At 35.0% G+C, this 21,850-nt stretch overlaps 1 protein-coding gene and 1 pseudogene across 10 annotated transcripts in view; one reads left to right on the top strand and one right to left on the bottom strand.

Annotated features, from left to right (window-relative positions):
• DOCK7 (dedicator of cytokinesis 7) overlaps positions 1 to 21,850 on the bottom strand; it is a 231,470-nt gene that overhangs the window by 144,640 nt on the left and 64,980 nt on the right. For all 10 annotated transcript variants that reach the window (XM_040470459.1, XM_040470458.1, XM_040470457.1 and 7 more), the window contains exons 11-14: positions 21,013 to 21,178; positions 15,199 to 15,341; positions 10,708 to 10,801; positions 9,850 to 10,012 (exon numbers count right to left, since the gene is read on the bottom strand). In XM_040470459.1, coding sequence (XP_040326393.1) covers positions 9,850 to 10,012; positions 10,708 to 10,801; positions 15,199 to 15,341; positions 21,013 to 21,178 — 566 coding nt within the window. The remainder of the gene's footprint in view (positions 1 to 9,849; positions 10,013 to 10,707; positions 10,802 to 15,198; positions 15,342 to 21,012; positions 21,179 to 21,850) is intronic.
• LOC121027238 (40S ribosomal protein S25-like) lies at positions 8,295 to 9,121 on the top strand (annotated as a pseudogene).

Genomic DNA, 21,850 nt, shown 5'->3' on the forward strand with positions numbered 1-21,850 from the left:
CTCTCTCTCTCTCTCTCTCTTTCTCAAAAAAAAAATAAATAAATAAAATATTTTTTAAAATGACTATGGGAGCGCCTGGGTGGCTCAGTTGGTTGAACATCTGACTTCAGCTCAGGTCATGATCTCGCAGTTCATGGGTTCAAGCCCCAGGTTGGGTTCTGTGCTGACGGCTTGGAGTCTGGAGCCTGCTTCAGATTCTGTGTCTCCCTCTCTCTCTGTCCACCTCTCATACTCTCTCTCAAAAATAAATAAACATTAAAAAAAAATTTTTTAAGACTATATTCAGATTAGTAAACCTATAGGTTTACAAACAATTATTAAGAGTTGTATGGGGCATATTCCTAACTGCTAACCAAGGTCCAAATCAAAATGAATGGCATCCTTTCATTTTGTTTCTTATACTGATTGTTACCGGGTATGAACCACTGCATTCATTCTTATATTCTTAGTAACACAATATTTGCTAGATATAGTCTTTCTAAAACTTAGAAAAAAAACAAAGATATGAAAGTTCAGTAGGTGATTACAACTAAGGCTACTGTTAGGAAAGAGGCCAATTCTAACAACCTTGCCAAGAATAGCGTGTGCTCTGTGACATAGCTCTTAAAAATCAAACACACAAGCATTTGCTCAATTAGATATACTTTGATCTTTATAACTCAAATGCAACAGTGGAGCTCAAGCACAAATTTGGAACATGAGTAACATTACACATAATCCAGTATCTAACTTTTAAATGATTTCAGATACTCAATAAAAAATATTTTTCCCACTGGTATTATTTGATTATCTTAATGTGACAACTGGACTAGTATTTTTCTGTGATATTGTGATAGCATAAGTATTTCCTTGATAAAGTAAGCACTTGCTGTAAATAACCTCCATTTGGCACAATAAGAAATACATGACATTAGCTAAAAACTGCCATATACCTATATACCCTCATTTATCCCTATAGAGGGTTTGAAAAGACCAGGCCCTTCCTGGATTAACACTGTACAAGAATAAGTGAACAACTAATGTGTAGGGGGAAAAAAAACTTATTTAAATACAAAAATCTCTAATTTTAGGTATGGCTTAATAACAGATTTTTAAAAATATCTTTGAGAAATCTCAACAATTTCTTCAAAACATATTTTGAGGGGCGCCTTGGGTGGCTCAGTCGGTTAAGCGTCCGACTTCGGCTCAGGTCATGATCTCATGGTCCGTGAGTTCGAGCCCCGCGTTGGGCTCTGTGCTGACAGCTCAGAGCCTGGAGCCCGTTTCAGATTCTGTGTCTCCCTCTCTCTCTGACCCTCCCCTGCTCATGCTCTGTCTCTCTCTGTCTCAAAAATAAATAAATGTTAAAAAAAAATTTTTTTTAAAAACATATTTTGAAAAAAATAAATAAATTAAACTAAAAACTATATTTTTTACATATATATCCTTTCAGACAGCTTTTTCTACATTGTCTGATAATAACCATAAAAATCAGAAGCAAAAGGTGTTCAATAATAGGAAATCTGTCATTTTCAGAATATACCTCTTTTTAACCTATGTTCTCTCACCTCAGCCAAATGTTTGTTTCAATCACATCCATTCATTCTCCCTCTATTCAGACGATAATTTTTTAAAATCTTTTTTACCTCATGAGACCCTTTAAAATACACTCAAGTTTTATACTAAAAAATAAATATAATGTGTAAATACCTTAAAACTCACATTAACAATGCTTAAATTTCTGGGTTGTTTTTTTTTCGGTTACAAATGTGAGAGCCCTCTGGAATGTCAGCTTTATCATCTATAAAACAGAGATAAACCTACTGTTTCTATGCAGGTTGCTAAGCACAGTTAATGAGATAATGACGGTATATAAACTAATGCCAACTTTTCTTTCTTTTTTGAACATTATTCACTGGGAAAATGTACACCTATAGATTTGTATAATAACCACTAGTGTGTATTACCCCAAATTACGGCCTCCTGTGAAACATACCTTAAAAGGTTAAAAAGAATTCAAACTGAGCTAGACTATTATTGTGATCCAGCAACAATGTAGTCAGCAAATATTTATGGAAACTTATGCAAATTTTTTACGATATCTATATGTTAGCTGGTATCTGCTGAGGTTTCATACATCTCCTTTTGTAATTCTAGAATTATTTCTATGCTAGATTTTCTAGATATGATAAAGTTTTTTTTAAACAAACTACAAATTCCTAAAAGTTTTAACTGTCATGACACTCAAATTCTTTAACAGTATTAAGTACAATAAGCAACCTATATGATTTGATGTTCAGGTTACATGAGCATATAAGGCTCAAGTAATAATATAAAGCAAGCTACTTTCTTGCTTAGGATAACCTCCCTTCTTATTCTTAAATCATCCTCTTATCTAATTATACCCCCCAAAGCCCAGTTATCCTTATGCCTTCAAACTATTCTCTCTCGAGTTGTGTAATACTTGGATAAATGTAATTTAATAAAGCCAATGATAATAATAATGACTTAACTTTTATCAAGCATTTTTTTTTAAGTTTACTTATTTTGAGAGAAAGAGAGAGAGAGAGAGAGAGAGAGAGAGAGAGAGAGAGCAATGAACAGGAGAGGGGCAGACAGAGAGGGAGAGAGAGTATCCCAAGCAGGCGCTGTCAGCACAGAGCCCAATGTGGGGCTCAACCTCACCAACCGTGAAATCATGACCTGTGCCAAAATCAAGAGTCAGATGCTTAACCAACTAAGCCACCCAGGCACCTCTTTAATGGAGCATTTAATATGTGCCAGGCACTTTACAAAAACCTTTATATGTATTACCTTATTTAGTCCTCACAAATTTCTATAATATAGGTACTTTTACTATCCCTATGTAAAAAAAAAAAACAAAGAAGAAAAACCAGTCAATCTCCAGTTTAAGATAATTCCTAAAAAGAAAATATGGTTGCAAAATATTGGTTACAGGAACCCATTTCCCACTTTTTCATGAAATATGCATTTCAAGTAACACTGAAACTATTATTTCCTTATATATCTTGGAGATTGATTTTATATAAAAAAAAAAACAACTGCATACAGTCAAATTTACAATTATTCATTTTTAACATCAAAGAAGATTTTTTGGCAAAAAAGTAACAGGAGGAAAAATATCAACAAAGTATAGAAACCATAATTCTGCTTCTATATTCTCGTGTGCCTAACTTTATTTACTTCTTTGAAGACACCCTTATAGCAGAAAATTATTAATCTCTTTCTTAAACAAAATAATGCATCTTTCTTGCTTCAACAGCTTTCATGGGTAACCTACTACTAACAGAGCACTTAATGATCATTTCTGCACACTAAGAAAGTTAGCAAACTTGACATCCTGTATCACAATTTACCAAAGTATGTTAATGAATTAAAGCATTTTACATGAGATCCTTAAAGGCTGCACATAAGATGAAAAAAGATTATATAAAATTCTAACGTGAAACAGGGCGCCTGGGCAACTCAGTGGGTTAAGCATCCCACTTCTGATTTTGGCTCAGGTCATGATTTCACAGTTTGTGAGCTGACAGTGCAGAGCCTGCTTGGGATTCTCTCCCTTTCTCTCTGCTCCTCCCCTGCTCATGCTCGCAATCTCTCTCTCTCTAACACAAATAAACTTAAAAAAAAAATTCTAACCTGAAACTAATTTATTTTGATGAAAAATTTTAGAACCTAAAACAGTAGCTGTTTTCATTAAATGTTTAATAGGAATAAACCTAAACTTATTGATAAGTTTAGCTGATTCTACTATTTCTGGGAATAACTGCTCACTCATGAGAAAACAGTTCTTCTTTACACATTTGATGAATCGTTAATGCCTGGGATGACTATCAGCTCTTTAATTAATTGAGTATTTAGATACAGTGCAAGCTAAAGCCACTGAGATATGTTAAAAGATATCTCAAGATCACTGTCAAGTTAATTAGCTATGAATGCATTCTTACACTTGAAAAGTTTACTGCCAGAATAGAAAATAATTATAGTTTTGAACAATCAATTATCTTTACTGATGCTAAACACTTCAAATGGTAAGGCATTCAGTCATAAAAACCAAAATCAAATACAAATAAACAAGTTACCTGAAACAGCTTCTAATACATGTTTACTTAATTTCCAAAAACTCATACAGCTAAACCACAGTAACTTATAATTTATTAAATTTACACTTAAACCTTTTGGTGTATTAACTTATCCTTCTTCTCCAGGAGGAGTATCTGATATATTAAAACTGGATACATACTTAAGAGGAAACAATATGCTTTTTTATTTAGTGATATGTGTACTCACTTGATACAGGTTCTCTACCCAGCTCCCATTCAAATCCTGAAACACGTCTAGATTTTCTATTTTGGCCCTTGTTTCCATTACTTCTTAGATATAATACTCGAGGATGCCATTCCTATCAACTGTTATACTCAGCTCAATTTTAAGGCGTTAAGGGGCGCCTGGGTGGCTAAGTCAGTTAAGCATTCAACTCAATTTGGGCTCAGGTCATGTTCTTGCGATGCGTAAATTCAAACCCACGTCGTGCTCTGCACTGGCAGTGTGGAGCCTGCTTGGGATTCTCTTTCTTACTCTCTTTCGGCCCCTCCCCCACTCTTACTCTCTCAAAATAAACTTAAAAAAAATAAGGCATTAAAAAATTATTAAACAAGGATAAATAATGATGTACATTTTGAGGCAAATAATAAGGTAAATAAAAGTGTTCTACCTGCTTTAATAAAAATATAACAATTATCTAGCAATAAGAAATTTTAACTTTATTCATATTGTCAATAAGTATAAATGTTAGATGTACTACCTCCCAAAGGATGAATAACATAGAAAATAAGACCTGGGTTCAAGTCCAGATAAATTTCTTAATCTCAGCCTTATTGTGGAGAAAAATAAATACAGCCAGAATTAAAAGATTCCTTTGGAATTATAAGATTCCTCTGACACTGAATAAATTAATTTAAATGAAAACAATTACATACTATAAAGCACTAAGTAAATGTTATCATATCTGTACATCACATGAAAGTTCAAAACACCAGGGATAAAGAAAACAACTCAAAAAAGCCTTGAAAGGAAAAGATACCAACCAAAGATTGGCAGTCAGAAGTATACTGGACCACTCAAATGCTTCACTTAAAGTCAGAGGACAATTGTGTCCTGTTTTCAAAATCTTGACAGAAAATAATTTAAACCTTAGAATACTGTATCCAGCAAAATTAGTAATTCTGGAGTAAAGGTAAGATAAACATATCGTCAGATATAAAACTCTTAGAGAATTTACTCCTATACATCCTGTTTCAGGAAGATACTGAAGGCTCACAATAAAATAAGTAAAACAAGAAAGAAAAATATATGGGATATAAGGACTCCATCGCAAAAGAAATGTAAAGCAAATTTCCAGCATAATGGTCAACAGGCTCCAATATGACAACTGCACTGAGTCTAGCGAGCCTAGGAAAGTCCCTCTGCTGCACTTACAATTTAGTTCCCAGGGGAACGGACTATCTGATGCATTCTACTGTACTGCAAGAAGCTTTACAGAGAATTTTAGTGACAACACACTGAAAAGTAGGGAAAACTAAATAATGTAGCTATTCCAAGAAAATAAAAAGCTATACAAAACAAATGCAGGAATAGAATCATAGTAATCCACATGGCTAAGCTGCTAAAATTGTTACATAAGAATCAGAAACGTAAAAAAAATAACATTAATTTAATGAAAAACTGGGATATAACTATACATGGGAGAGATGACAAGTGTATGTATTTTTTCCTGGATTTACGCAAGCATATATATTTCTAGGAAGGAAAATATAAGAGTTAAATCTTCATCTTCTGCAACAGTCAACAGATATTTAAAATTGAACAAGAATCAAGAAATAGTAGCATGGATGTGTTATTTAGAAACAAGAAATAAAAAACAAAAGAAAGAGCAAAAAGAGTTGCCAGTGATTGACATACTGAAAATTAGACATCAAGGTAGGGAAAAGCTGGTAAAAATGAGATGAAAGACCTCCGTTTTTAATTTTAAGCCTACAGTACTTATAAAGTTTAAGTATAGTCACAAAATCATTTTAAAATACTTAAATATGCAAATAACAAAAATAAGTAGGAAGATGAAAAAAAAAGACCACTCAACGTCCCCAATTTCCAAGCAGAAGCAAAACAGATAAACACAAGTTAGGGATGCTCTAGATAAGATACCTGTACTAGATAAGAGGTACAGCTGATAACCTCAAAATGGTTTCAGACACATTTTAGATTATATAATTTCTCCTTTATTCCATGTCCTTGTAAATACTTAAATCACAATTTATAGAAGAATAATTCCATGTTACCTTGTCTCTCTTAAAAACAATATATATTTTCTTTAGCCTATCTTCCAGAAATTTTACTCACACTAAGTGTCAATTACTTGTAGTGTTTTGTACTCTGTACCCTCACAAGAGAAGACAGATATTATTATTATCTCCCATTTTTTAAATAAGATAACTGAGTGGCCAATAAATTAACTTATCTAAAGTCACCAAATAGTGCAAACTGGAGTCAGAAATCACACCCGTATCTCTATGACTGTAAATGCCACTCTCATAACACTACACGGTTCCTTATTTTTTAACTAATCGAATCAATATTTACTGTGTGCTTCCTGTGTGCTAGCACGCTATTCTAGATGCTGAAGATAAAGTAATAAAGGAAAGGAGCTCCTTGCTGGCTCAGTCAGTAGAGCATGTGACTTATCTCAGGGTCCTGAGTTCAAGCCCCACCTTGGGTGTGGAGCCTACTTAAAAAAAAAAAAAAAAGTGATAAAGGGAATAGACAAGTCCCTCTTAACAGTAATTACATTCTAAAGAAAAAGACAAAAGAAAAAAAAAACCCAATCACATAACTATATAATGTAACGGCAGAAAACGACAAATACAAAGGGTGGCGAACTAGAGGAGAAAAGCAGTAGGTAGATCTTTTTGCTGAGGGTGAAGAGTGAGCCTCTCTAGACAGTGACTTTTCAACACATATACATCTGAATAAGGAATCAAACCACATGAAGATCTGAGGTAAAACATGTTAAGCAAAGAGAAGAACAAATGGAAAAGCCTTATGCAGACTGGAATTTTGTTTGTTAAAGGACAGTAAAAAGACCATTGACGTTAAAGCGACATGAGCAAAGCAGAGTAGGATATGAAGTTAGAGACAGGCAGGGGATAGAACATGTAGAATTTTATAGAGTATTACAAAAAAAGCACTTTTCTGCTTGTAATGGAAGTCACTGGAAGGTTTTATGTTGAGGAATGAGTAATCTAATTGATAATAATTAAAATTTCTCTGGCTAGGGGCGCCTGGCTGGCTCAGTCAATAAAGTGTGTGACTCTTGATCTCAGGGTCGTGAGGTCAAGCCCCATGTTGGGCACAGCGATTACTTAAAAATAAAATCTTAAAAAAAAAATCTCTGGCTATAAAGTTGAAAATTGATTTAGGCAGGGTGGAAGGCAGATGATCAAATTAGAAAGGTACAGAAAAATCTGGGGCACCTGGGTCATTGGCTTTGAACCTCTCATCAGGCTCTGTGCTGACAGCTCAGAGCCTAGAGCCTGCTTTGGATTCTGTGTCTCCCTCTCTGTCCCTCCCCTGCTTGTGCTCTGTGTCTCTCTGTCTCTCAAAAAATAAAATAAAACATTAATAAAAAAAATTTTTAATTAAAAAAAAGAAAGGTACAGAAAAATCTGAGATGAGCAGCTGCCCAATATGCTAAGCCTCTAGCCTCCATGAAACAACTGAGCATCCAAAATGTGGCTTATCTGAAACTGAATGTGCTTAGAGTATAAAATACACACCCAATTTTGAAGACTTTTTGTAGGAAAGAAAAAAAGTAAAATATCTCAACAGCTTTTTACATTTATTATATGTTGAAATGATAATATTTTAGATATATTAGGTTAAATAACATGATTAAAATTAATTTCACTTGTTTGTTTTTTTTAATGTGGGAACTATAAAATTTTTAATTACAAATGCAATTCCCATTATATTTCTATATGACCATGTTGATCTAGATGGTGACCTGCCTAGAGTTTTAAAAGTGGAGAAGATAAGATTTGGGATACATTTTGAAAGCAGAGCTTATAAAACTTGTTTGAAGAGTAAATGTGAGGACTAAGACAAAGACTGGGTAGCTCAGTCGGTCAAGCACCGGACTTCTGATTTCGGCTCAGGTCATCTCACGGTTCGTGAGTTTGAGCCCCATGTCGAGCTCTGCACTGGCAGTACAGAGCCTGCTTGGGATTCTCTCTCTCTTTCTGCCCATCCCCTGTTTGCACTCTCTCTATCTCTCAAAATAAATAAAGAAAAAGAAAAAGAAAGAAATCATTTTGATTTCAAAACTTTGGGCGTCAGAAACTGGGCAACTAGGTGGTGAAATATGCTATGATGGGGAAGTCTGGGTTGGAATCCTATGTCTGAGCTGCCCTGTTGGATATCCCAATGTCAAGTCATGAACTCTTAGTGTTATAGAGTGGTCAGCCTATAAAGCCTACCCAACAATCTCATGTCAAGTATTCTGAGCAGTACATCAGTAAACATTGTTGATTATTGGTTAAACCACAGTGCAGGCACATATATTTGATTCCTGTGTAATACTAGATTCTGCCAATAAGAACACTTGAGGGCTTTTTGTCCGACATCTTAGTGAGGCTGCAGGGGTGGCTGCTGCTCTCTGAGCTTTGCAATGCCACCCAAGGATGAGAAGAAGAAAGATGCTGGAAAGTCAGCCAAAAAAGAAGGACTTAGGGAACAAATCTGGGGTCAAGGCCAAAAAGAAGAACTGGTCCGAAGGCAAAGTTCAGGACAAGTTCAACAACCTAGTTTTGTTGACAAAGCGACGTATGACAAACTCTGTAAGGAAGGTCCCAACTATCAGCTTGTAACTCCAGCTGCTGTCTCTGGGACACTGCCAGGGCAGCCCTTCAGGGCTCCTTAGTAAAGGACTTTTTAAGCTGGTTTCAAAGCACAGAGCTCCAGTAATTTATACCAGAAACACCAAGGGTGCAGATGCCCCAGCTGCTGGTGAAGATGCATGAACAGATCCTACCAACTGTACATTTTAGAAAATAAAACTTTATTAAATTAAAAAAAAGAAAAAAAGAACATCTGCAGAAATATAGTAACTGGGAGTTCTAATGTTTTAACCTAACAGCTTACAATTCCAATGCTAGCTCTACCAAAGTGAAGTATACTTAACCTCTCCATCCCTTTACTCATTACTAAAATGAATGCAATACCTACACTGCAGGCTGTGAGGATTAAATAAGATAACATATGTAAGATAATTAACATGTGACCTGGCACATAGTATAAGCTTAATACATTTCAGCTATTAATAAAATTATGTGATAAGAAATCGAATAAGTAAAGCTACTAAAGATTTTTGGAAAGTTTATTCTAGTTCTACCTTAAAAATAGACTGTACAGTATCTGATTTCAGAAATCTCCAAAATCAGGGGTGCCTGGCTAGTTCAGTCAATAGAACATGCAACTCTTGATCTCGGGATTATAAATTCAAGCCCGTGTTGGGTGTAGAGATTACTTTAAATGCCAAGTCATGATAACAATAAAAAATCTTAAGGGGTGCCTGGATAGCTCAGTCAGTTAAGCACCTAACTTGTGATTTCGGCTCAGGTCATGATCTCATGGTTCCTGAGATTGAGCCCCAAGCGGGCTCCACACTACAGGTGTAGTGCCCCTCTTCACACTCGCACGTGTACTCGCTCTCTCTCTCCCCCCAAAATAAATAAATAAACATTTTTTTAATCTTAAAAAAAAAAAAAAGAAATCTCCAAAATTAAAATGTGTTACCTGTAAGTAGTGTTTGGAACATAGACATCCCTGGCAGGAAACTCCAAAATTTCTCTGGTAGGTCTAACTCTACTGTCTGGGTAAAGCTTCACCTGAAGCAGCTCTGGAGTTAGGCAATAGTGGGGATTTTCAGGTGCAGGAGAAATGTCTATCTTCAGCTGAGCTGGGTATAAAAATATATTATAAAAACAACATAAACAAATAAATTAAAACTTCATATTAAAAATGTTCTTGGAAGGATTCAGGTCCTCTTTTTGCAAGAAGTCTGGAAAGAAATCAAAATTACTGTTATCTCAGACCTCTAAATTATTTCATTTTACCAAGTCTCAAACTTACTAATTACTGATACAGACACAGTACATGTAAAATAATAAATGCCTACTGAATGAATAAATGAGTGAGAAGCAAAAAAAAGAAGCAAAAGAAAACAAAACAGAAAAGGATCTAGCATAGGATCATGCCAACATTTTGAAGGTTAAGTGATTTAATTTAAACTTCTTTACTCTAAAACAACAAACAAAACAGTTTTACTCTGTAATGGTTTGTTCTGACCATAGTATCAATCTGCTTCAGAATATTTACCATCCTATGTACATTTTTTCACCTAAAGAATAATTGTAAGCCACAAAATTACTCATCATTCTCAAGTCAGTACTCAAATTATCAAAAGTACTGAATCTTGCATATAAACTGTTAAGACCACAAAGGCAGAATAATGAAATGAAGAAGACTGACAGGCATTGGGCAAAGAAAGACACATGGACCAGATAAGTGAAAAAAGAAATACATAATTACTAAAAATATGACATATTAGGGATGAAAGGGTTGTAATGATGTCTACTCAAAATTTTAAAATACCTGTAATAGGTCTTAGTCGCCGTAAAACAGAAGATGGCCTTCTCATATCAGCAAGAAATTTGTACAGATCTTCATCACTTAAGCGGTCTCCTTCCTGAGGAAAAAGCATTTGAGAAAACAAATAGAGTAGATTGAAAAAAAAAATGTATAGTGCCTGTTAATATTCTTACCCTCTTCTGTCCATTTAGTCAGAATGAAAAGATTAAATTAATATAATTATGATTAAAAACAAATACCATACTGATTTCCTTCCTTTTATGCTTTCAAATTTTATTGAGTTATGATACTATTATCTGTACCTTAAATTTAAATATTTACTTACAGCCCATTATTTATGTCTATAAAGTATTATAAGACACTCTAAAATAAATAAAATCAATAGAAGTTGGAGATGAAATGGAAAAAAGAAAAATAAGGATATAGACAGAAAAGGGGCATCTGGGTGGCTCAGTCGGTTAAGAATCCGATTTCAGCTCAGGTCATAATCGCACAGTTCATGAGTTTCAGTCCCGTGTCGGGCTGTGCTGACAGCTCAGAGCCTGGAGCGTCTTTTGGATTCTCCGTCTCCCTCTCTCTCTGCCCCTCCCCCACTCATGCTTGCTCTCTCTCTTCCTCTCCCAAAAATAAATATTAAAAAAAAAAGTTAAACAAAATATATAGACAGAAAAGAAACATACATAAACGACAGTCTTAAAAAGTCATTGCACTTGATGGGGCGCCTGGGTGGCGCAGTCGGTTAAGCGTCCGACTTCAGCCAGGTCACGATCTCGCGGTCCGTGAGTTCGAGCCCCGCATCCGGCTCTGGGCTGATGGGTCGGAGCCTGGAGCCTGTTTCCGATTCTGTGTCTCCCTCTCTCTCTGCCCCTCCCCAGTTCATGCTCTATCTCTCTCTGTCCCAAAAATAAATAAATGTTGAAAAAAAAAATTAAAAAAAAAAAGTCATTGCACTTGAATTTCTGTCTTTTCAATTTTATACTACCACATTTCTCAAATGCAAAATATACAGCATTCACTAAATTGGAAAAAGAAAAAAGTAACAAAAAGCTACTTTTTTTTCTGACTGCAAGTACTTAAAAAATTTTATTTTTGCTGTCTTTTATTCCCATGACTTCATTCATTCCATAACTGGAAGCCTGCACCTCCCTCTCCCTTTCACCCGTTTTGCCCATCCCTCCACCTCACACCCTTCTGGCAACTATCAGTGTGTTCTCTGTATTTATAGGTGTAATTCTGCTTTTTGTTTGTTTATTCATTTGTTTACATAAACTACTCTTAAAGAGAAGAATAATTATTCTGATATTAAGACCAGAGTGAAAACTATGAAACAACCTCAATCAATGGGAAAAGAGACAAGCAAACCTACAAATAACCAAACTGTACCTAATGAATACAACATTTTCTATTTCATATATTTTTTCTTGCAATTAAAATAGGTAAGAATTTATTTCATTCTTTTATTCAAGAGTAGGTCTTTAGATTTTGTTAATCCAAACCTCCTGCACTTGATATCTTTTTTAGTGCAGAGTTCATATACTTATGTGGTAATGAACATATTTAACATTACTTTATTATGTGACCTCACCTTGAGACAGATTCCATTTGTTCACTATTATATTCTAAACATGGTACAGAACTGATCTTCTTTTATCGCACTATTTAGAAAAGTGATTTTTTTTTTTAATATTTCCTTTTGAGAGAGCACAAACAGGGGAGGGGCAGAGAGAGGGGGACAGATGATCTAAAGCAGGCTCTGGAGCTGACAGCAACAAGCCCAATGCGAGGCTCAAACTCATGAACTGCAAGATCATGACATGAACCAAAGTCAGGCACTCAATCAACTAGGCCACCCAGGAGCCCCTAGGAAGGTGATTTTTTTTTTTTTTTTAATTTCTAAGTGGTTCAAGATTTTTGTTAATACTTTTATAAATAGCTTTTAGTTTTATTGAGTTATGATTAGAGAATTTCATTTTAAGAGGATTTTTTCTGTGGCCTAATTGTTGTAAATGTTCCATCAGTTGCTAAAACAGTATACTCTCTTTTTGAATACAGTATTAACATAACTTTTTAAGTGGTCCTTATTGATAGTACATTCAGATTATCTCTACTTAATTATTTCTGTCTACTCAACCTGTTAAATTGATTATATTATTGGCCTCCAATCTTTACTTCCTGTTTCCATGACATTTGTTGGGGTGAGGCATAATTCCCTCCTCTTGGGTGGGCCATGTGACTTTCTTTGGGCCAATGAGCAAATGTGATACAGAGATCTGAAAAACATCTGTACAAGTGAGCCTGCCCCCTCTTGAAATTCTGCCACTGCTATGAGAACATGACCAAGCCAGCCTGCTACAGGATGAGAAGAGAAGTTGAGACACATGGAAGACGTCTGAGTCATTTCAGTCTTTTCCAAATGTGAATGAGCCTAGCTGACACCCTCCACTTCCACACAGCATATTTTATCACTATGTACTCCAACTTATATACACTCATCAACAAATAAAACATGTTCCTGAAACTAATGTGTGGGCTTAATTTTGTTTTTATATCTCTATGTATTTTTAATAATTTTGCTTAACAACTTCAAATCTGTACAGAAGCACTCCTAATTACTATATCCCAATCACAGATAGTAATCTTTCATCAATTTAAAAGAACTGCCTTCTGTATCTCATTTAGGAGAAATTCGTACCATGAATTCTACTTTACTAAAATTGTAATGTCTGCTTTTTCCTTAATTTGCATTTGCCTAATGCACAGTATCCTAGCTATTTAAAAATACTTATAATAATTATAGATGCTAATAATTTTTAACAAATAGACCATACAAAGTCAAATATAAATGCTCTCCATTGCTGATATTTCCAACAATCATTCATTTTAAGTTTTCACGATCACTTTGCGCTAGTTTCTAGTTACCAGTCTCCAACACAGTGTCCACTACATGGTGAATGCTCAAAATATATTTGCTAAATCAATAGGTAGGTAAGTGGATTAATATTCAGTACATGCTGAACATTCAAAAACTATTTGTTGGATCAATAGGTAGGTGGGTAGATGAATGACTTGTTGATTTAAAGGTTACAATACCAGTTCAATAATAAAGTAGGCTGAAGAAATGGAAAAAGAGCTGTAGAAATAGTGCAGAAGTGATGCAGCAGTTAAGGAAATAGAAAGGGAAAAAAATGTCATAGCTGCAAGGCTGTGTCACTGTATCAGGTAAATCTACTGTCCATAGCTTTATTTGGCCTATCACTTCATCTAGCTAACACTGTGACCTTTTCTAGACTCTTCCTCATACTACTGTCCATAATAAAAAGACCCTCACCACTTCAGACACTTCTCACCTGCTTTACTCTCCATATGAATCTCACCGAGCAGCTGTCTATAAGTGCTATTGATATCAAACTGTGAAAGGAGCTTCAAGCAGATTGCTGTCTTTCAATCCATGGCACATCCTTTCCTAAATCCTTGTCCTCTTTCAAGTATTAGATATTATAGGCCAGGATTTCCTCCTCTTATTAAGAATAAGACCTCAAATGAAGGAATTCTAAAAGAATATTTAGCATTTCCCAGTCATCTGTTCCAAAATATAGACATGGTACCAATCCATTTTATATCAAAATCCAGGATGTACATGCATACATGTATGCACTCATACAAAAAGCAAGAGGAAAAAAGCTCACTGAAGCAATATTTAACTTCACTATGTGCAATGCACTATTATTTTTCTATTCTCCTGAATTTGTTCATTTGTTTTCAAGCTGGGTATTACCTATTAAATTTCTATTACTGTTAACGGATCATGATCAGCATTTGAAAACTACTGGTTTGAGGGGCGCCTGGGTGGCGCAGTCGGTTAAGCGTCCGACTTCAGCCAGGTCACGATCTCGCGGTCCGTGAGTTCGAGCCCCGCGTCAGGCTCTGGGCTGATGGCTCAGAGCCTGGAGCCTGCTTCCGATTCTGTGACTCCCTCTCTCTCTGCCCCTCCCCCCTTCATGCTCTGTCTCTCTCTGTCCCAAAAATATATAAACATTGAAAACTACTGGTTTGATTCATAATTTGAAGCACAGAGAATATATTTGCAAAGAATAAAGTGTCTTTTATCAAGAACTTCTTGGACCTATAAACTCACCTAAACAAATAATGTTGACTACATTTTAGCAGAAAAATATACTAGTAAGGCCTGAAAGTCCTATTCCATATACTACAGATGTGGTAGCTTCAACCAAAATAAAACTTGGGTAGGGAAGAGAGATACAACCACTCAATGACTAAGAAAATTCATAAACCATAAATGTTTAAAAGTTAAAACATTACATTTAAGAAATAGGATATAAATGTGGAGGATTGATGTTGATGCATTATTAGTGCTAACATTTAATTATTACATGTACATGTACTACAAGCAAATATACAATTATAATTTTTCTGAAACCAAAATAATATTATGTACAAATATCCCCATAGAATTCCTACATGACAGAACAATACCTGCTTAAAAAAATTCGTCACTGTGAGAGTAGCAGGTCGAAAGCTGGTCAAGTTACAAGCATCATCTCCACTTGTTGTCCTTTCGAGTGATCGTCTGCCAACAATGCTAGAATTCCTCCTCTCTGACCAAGACCCTTTTCGTTCTACCAAGGGAAAAGAAAAGTCTGGTATTCATTTTCATAATATTTAAATTGTTTTAAAAGCAGCTTTCCAAACACAGGAAAAAAATTCATTCAAGTTGAAAATTATCTACCCAACATATTGATTGTAGTAAAGAATTTCATTTCTGGAGAGATAGGTAAGGAAGCACCATACCTAAATCTCCTGGTTCTTTTAAAACTTCTCCAGTGGAAAATAAATTTCTACCACACAGACTATGCATATGACCAAAGATGAGCTATAACATGCAGCTACAGAGAAACTATGCATTTAATAGGAAATATTCACAATGAAAATTTTAGTTACCATCTAATGGTCCCTCAGTCTTAGCACTTGAATTTGAAACAGAATTTTAAGATAACATTCATTCAAAGTCCTTGCAAGATACCCTTATTATTCAAAACCAACTGGAAAACAACAACAACAACAAATGAACAACTATGCTACAGATCAACAAGGAAACTGAAGACTTAAAACCATAAACAAACTAATACATGTCACTAAGCAAAAGTAGAATATGTGTTCTTCTCTAGCACACACAGGGCATTCTCCAACATAGATTAAGCTATGAAACAAAATAAAATAAATTCAAAAGGACTGAAATCATATAAAATGTTTCCCAAGAACAGTGAAATTAAATTATAAATCAGTAACAGAAAAGTATATGGGAAATTCATAAACATGTGGAAGTTAAACATACTCTCGATTCTCGAAAAACCAATGGGTTAAAGGAAATAACAAAGAAAATTAGAAAATATTTAAGATACATGAAAATGAAAACACAATATCCCAAAACATATGGCATATCATTAAACCCGCACTCAGAGGAAAATTTATAGCCATAAATGACTATAAATAAAAAAGAAAAGTTCTCAAATAAGTAACTTAACCTTTCATTTTTATAAAGTAGAAAAAGAGAAAACTAAACCCAAAGCAAGCACGAGAAAGGACTCAAAGCCAACAGCTGGATGACAATAAAAGAAATAGAAACTACAAACATAAGAATGAAGCCAAAAACTGGTTCTTCAAAAAGTAAATTTTAAAAACTTTGCTAAGTGGGTGGTTAAAAAATACAACATCTCAAATTACTAACATCAGGAATGAATGAGTAGACATCACTACAGCTCTTAGAAAAGGAATTATATTACAATATTTTGAATAACTATAGGTCAAAAATTAGACAATTTATACAAAATGAACAAATTTCTAGAAACACAGTACTGAAACTGATTTAAGATGAAACAGAAAATATGAAGATCTAAAACAAGCAGAAAGATCTAATTAGTAATGAAAAAACTTATCACAAAAAGACCAAGGCAAGATGGCTTCACTAGTGAATTCTTCCGATTTAAAAAAAAAAACAAATACCAATCCTTCACAAACTCCTCCAAAATAAAATTTATAAAAAAAGGAATAATTCACAACTCATTCTGAGGACAGTGTTACTCTGATACCAAAACCAGAGATTTATTTCACAAGAAAGAAAAACTATAGACCAATATCCCTTATGAATACAGAAGAAAAATACTAAACAAAATATTGGGAAACATATTCTAACATCTACAAAAAAATTATATGCCATGACCAAGTGGGAATTCTCCGAGAAATGTAAGATTAGTTTAACCTCTAAAATCCAGTCTGTTGATGCAATACACCCTACTAAAAGAATACAGGACAAACACCATACAAGTCAATTCAAAAGCAAAAAATGCATTTGACAAAATCCAACATCTTTTGATGATAAAAATACTCAAAGAGTTAGGAATGGATGGGAATTTCATCAATCTACTAAACTACATTTATGAAAAACCTACAGTAGACATCATACTTGATTATAAAAGACTGAATGCATCTCCCCCCCAAGGTCAGGAACTGAATGCATTGACCCCCAAGGGCAGGAACACTCCTGCCACTTCTATTTAATATAGTATAGAAGGTTCTAGTCAAGATTGTTAGAAAAGAAAAAGAAGTCATCCAGATTGAAAAAGAAAGAGTAAACCTTTTATTATTTGCAGAGGGCAATATCTTGTATATAGAAAATGTTAAAGAATCCGAAAGAGGAAAAAAAAACCACTGCAATTAATAAACATGTTCAAATGGTTTCAAAGCACATAATCAATATTCAAGTCAATATTATATACACAAGAAATGAACATTCTAAAACTGAAATTAAGAAAACAATTCCATTACAAATATCATAAAAACAATAAAACAATTGGGTATGCATTTAACAGGAGAAAGACAAAGACTTGTACACTGAAAACTATAAAACACTGAAAAAAATGTTAAGATCTCAATATATGGAAAAACATTCCATGGATTGGGAGATTTAATATTGTTAAGAGGGCAACACTCCCCAAAATGATTTATAGATTTAATGTAATGTCTATCAAAATTCCAGCTACCTTTGTGCAGAAATTTACAGCTAATTCTAAACTACATATTAAACTACAAGGGCCCAAGGGCGCCTGGGTGGCTCAGTCGGTTAAGCAGATCTCAAGATTCATGGGTTGAGGCCCACATTGGGCTCTGTGCTGACAGCTCAGAGCCTGGAGCCTGCTTTGGATTCTGTGTCTCCCTCTCTCTCTGCCCCTCCCCTGCTTGCGCTCTGTCTCTGTCTCTCTCAAAAATAAAACTACAAGGGCCCAAAATAGGCACACACACACACAAATCTGTAAATAAGATAATAAAGTTGTAGAGTTGGAGGACCACTCTTCCCAATTTCAAAACTTACTGCAAAGCCAAAAAAATGAACACAGAATAGTACTACCATGGGCTTAGCTTATAAATCAATGGAATAGAATTGAGTCCAGAATTAAACCCATATATCTATCATAAACCAATTTTCTTTCTTTCTTTTTTTTTTTTTAAATATTTATTTATTTTTAAAAGAGAGACAGAGCGCCAACCGGGGACAGGCAGAGAGAGAGGGAGACACAGAATCTGAAGCAGGCTACCGGATCTCAGCTGTCAGCACAGAGCCCTACACGAGGCTTGAACTCACAAACAGTGAGACCATGACCTGAGCCAAAGTCAAATGCTTAACCAACTGAGCCACCCAGATGTCCCGTGAACTAATTTCCAACAAGAATGACAAGACCATTTGCTGGAGAAAGAATAGTCTTCCTAGCAAATAGGTGTTGGGACAACTCAATAGCTACATTAAAAGAATAATATTGGACCCTTACCTCTCACCATGTAAAAAAAAAGTAACCCAAAACGGATTATACCTAAATGTAAGAGCTATACCTATAGACCTCTTAGACAAATACATACAAACAGATCTTTCTGATCTTGAGTTAGGTAATGCTTTCTTAGATAGGACTCCAAAAGCACAAGCAACAAAAGAACAGAGAAAATGAATTTAAAATTTCTATGCTACAGGGGCACCAGGGTGGCTCAGTCAGTTGAGTGTCTGACTTCAGCTCAGGTCATGATCTCACGGTCCCATGGATTTGAGCCCTGCATCGGGCCCTGTGCTGACGGCTCAGCAGCTGGAGGCTGCTTTGGATTCTGTGTCTCCTTCTCTCTCTGCCTCTCCCCTGTTCATGCTCTGTCTCTATCTATCTCTCAAAAATAAACAAACGTGAAAAAAAATTTTTTTTTTAATTTCTATGCTACAAACACCAGCATTAAAAGAGGAAAAAAAAAAACCCCACAGACTGGGAGAAAATATTTGCAAATCCTGTATTAGATAAAAGATTTGTTGGGCAAGGGGCATTAAGGAGAACACTTGCTGAGATGAGCACTGGGTGTTATATGTAAGTGATGAATCACTAAATTCTATTCTTGAAATCATTATTGCACTATATGTTAACTAACTTAATTTACATTTTTAATGTAAATTAAAAATAATAAGAAAAAAAGATAAAAGATTTGTATCCAGAATACATAAAGAACTCTTAAATTCAAAGACAAGAATATAAAAAAGCGGGGCACCTGAGTGGCTCAGTCACTTATGCATCTGACTCCTGATTTTGGCTCAGGGCATGTTCTCACAGTGCATGAGTTCAAGCCCCTCATGGGACTCTGTAATGACAGCATAGAGACTGCTTGGGATTCTCTCTCTGCTCTTCCCCAGCTTGCGCATGCGTGCGCTCTCCCTCTCTCTCTCTCTCTCTCTTTCTCTCTCTCTCAAAATAAATAAACTTAGGGGTGTTTGGGTGGCCCAGTCAGGTCATGATCTCATGGTTTGTGAGTGTGAGCCCCACATCAGGCTCTATGCTGACAGCTCAGAGCCTGAAGCCTGCTTCAGATTCTGTGTCTCCTTCTCTCTCTGCCTCTCCCCTGCTCACACTTTGCCTCTCTCTCTCTCAAAAATAAATGAATGTTAAAAAAAATTTTTTTAATAAACTTCAAAAAAAAGAATATTAAAAAGCCACATAAAAAATGAGCATCCACTAGATAAAACAAAAACAAAGACATTAAAAAAATGAGCAAAAGACATGACTACATATTTCTTCAAAGAAAGTATACACATAACCAGTGCACATAAAATTATACTCAAGATCATTAAATATCAAGGAAAAGCAAATCCTAAACCACAATGACAAACCTATTTGCCTACACTAGGATGGCTGTAATCAAAGGGCCAAATAATAAAAGTGTTCGCAAAGATAAGGAGAAATTGGAACCTTCACACACTACTAGAAGAATTTTAAATGGTGCAGCAACACTAGAAAACAACCTGATAGTTCTTCAAAACGTGAAATATAGAATTGTCACTAAGATCCAACAATTTCTAGTATATGTCCAAAAAAATGAAAACATGCCCATACAAAAGCTTGTTCCTGAACATTAACTGCAGCCTTATTCATACTAAACAAAAAGTTTAAACGACTCAAAGGTCCATCAACTGATGAATGGATAAATAAAATGTGGTATATCCACACAATGGACTATTATTTGGCAATAAAAAGAAATTAAATAGTGATACATGCTACAACATGGATGAACTTTTAAAACATTATGCTAAGTGAGGGGCGCCTGGGGCGCTTAGTTAAGTGTCCAACTTCGGCTCAGGTCATGATCTCCTGGTTCATGGGTTTGAGCCCCATGTTGGGTTCTGTGTTGATGGCTCAGAGCCTAGAGTATGCTTTAGATTCTGTGTCTCCCTCTCTCTGCCCCTCCCCCACTCGCACTCTGTCTCTCTCTCTCTCTCTCTCTCTCTCTCTCTCTCTCAAAAATCAATAAAACATTAAAAAATAATAATAAAAAAATAAAACATTATACTAAGGGAAAGAAGCTTGTCACAAAAGACTGTATATTGTATAATTCTATTGATATGAAATGTCCAGCATAGGCAAATCCATACAGACCTTATAAGGAGATCAGAGGTTGTTTAGGATTGGGTTTGTGGATTGGGGGAGAATGGAGGGTTACTAATGAATACAAAAGTGTTCCAAAATTAAGACTGTGGTGATGGTTGCAGAACCTTGTGAATATATCAAAAAAAAACAATAAATTATACACTTATTTAAATGGGTGAATTGTATAGTATAGGAATTGCATCTCAATAAAGCTGTGGGGAAAAAAAGGAAAAAAAAGAAAACCCTTTTATGCCTCACAACACTGTAAAGTCTATAAATAAAACAAGGCTATATAAAAAAAAGAAAAATTAAACATTTAGAAATATTTTATATAAAACACTCTTACCTCCAGTGCTTATTTCCACCTCTGTAGAATCTCTTTCCAAACTCCCCGCACTGCTAACAATATTCATTAAATGGATTGCAGTCCAAGCAAAAGGCATGCGATATTTCCCAAGTCTTTGACAAAACTGATCAGCTTGACTTTTCAGCTTCTCCAATTTTTCCTTATTCTGCAAAACAAAACTTTATACATTATATGATTATGCTCGAAAGAAATGAATCAAAGACTACTCCATTGTATATAAAAAGACAGCTTAGGAATTCTCAATTCTCAACAAAGATGGAAGAATAATCTATACCTTTCAGAGATCAATTAACACTGTATTATCTTAACCACTGAATAATTTTAACCCATTCTATAAATGTATGTGTAGAGTAAGTCTTTCAAATTTATTTTTGTGATTATCTCATTTTGGTAGGAAAGAACGTAGAGCAAGTGTCAAACGTGTATGTATTACAAGTACTATTTTATGAAAAGAAACATAACCATGTTCAAGTCAGCAACTACTATCTACAAAATATTCTAGGTTAAACTTACTAAATTGTACTACTCTGAAAAAGATGGGAGCAGTTGAGCCATTTTGAAATAATCCTTAACTTATGGCAAGAGAAGGAGTGAGGTAAAGTGGGATTGGGGGTACAAATAGGCTAACAACATGTAAGACCAGAACTGTAATAAAAGAAGCAAACAAAAAAAAATATTGCAAAAAGACTAAACCCTAGAAACAGACTGATGGTCCAAACAGTATGTGCCTATCTGGAAGACATCCTGAAGCTGGCCCAACTTTTAGGCTATCCCTGAAACAAACACTAAGGTAACCTGCAATAGCCAACTAATGGTC

This window comes from Herpailurus yagouaroundi, unplaced genomic scaffold (genome assembly GCF_014898765.1).
Source record: "Herpailurus yagouaroundi ecotype Mexico unplaced genomic scaffold, PumYag 77, whole genome shotgun sequence".
Lineage (NCBI taxonomy): Eukaryota > Metazoa > Chordata > Mammalia > Carnivora > Felidae > Herpailurus > Herpailurus yagouaroundi.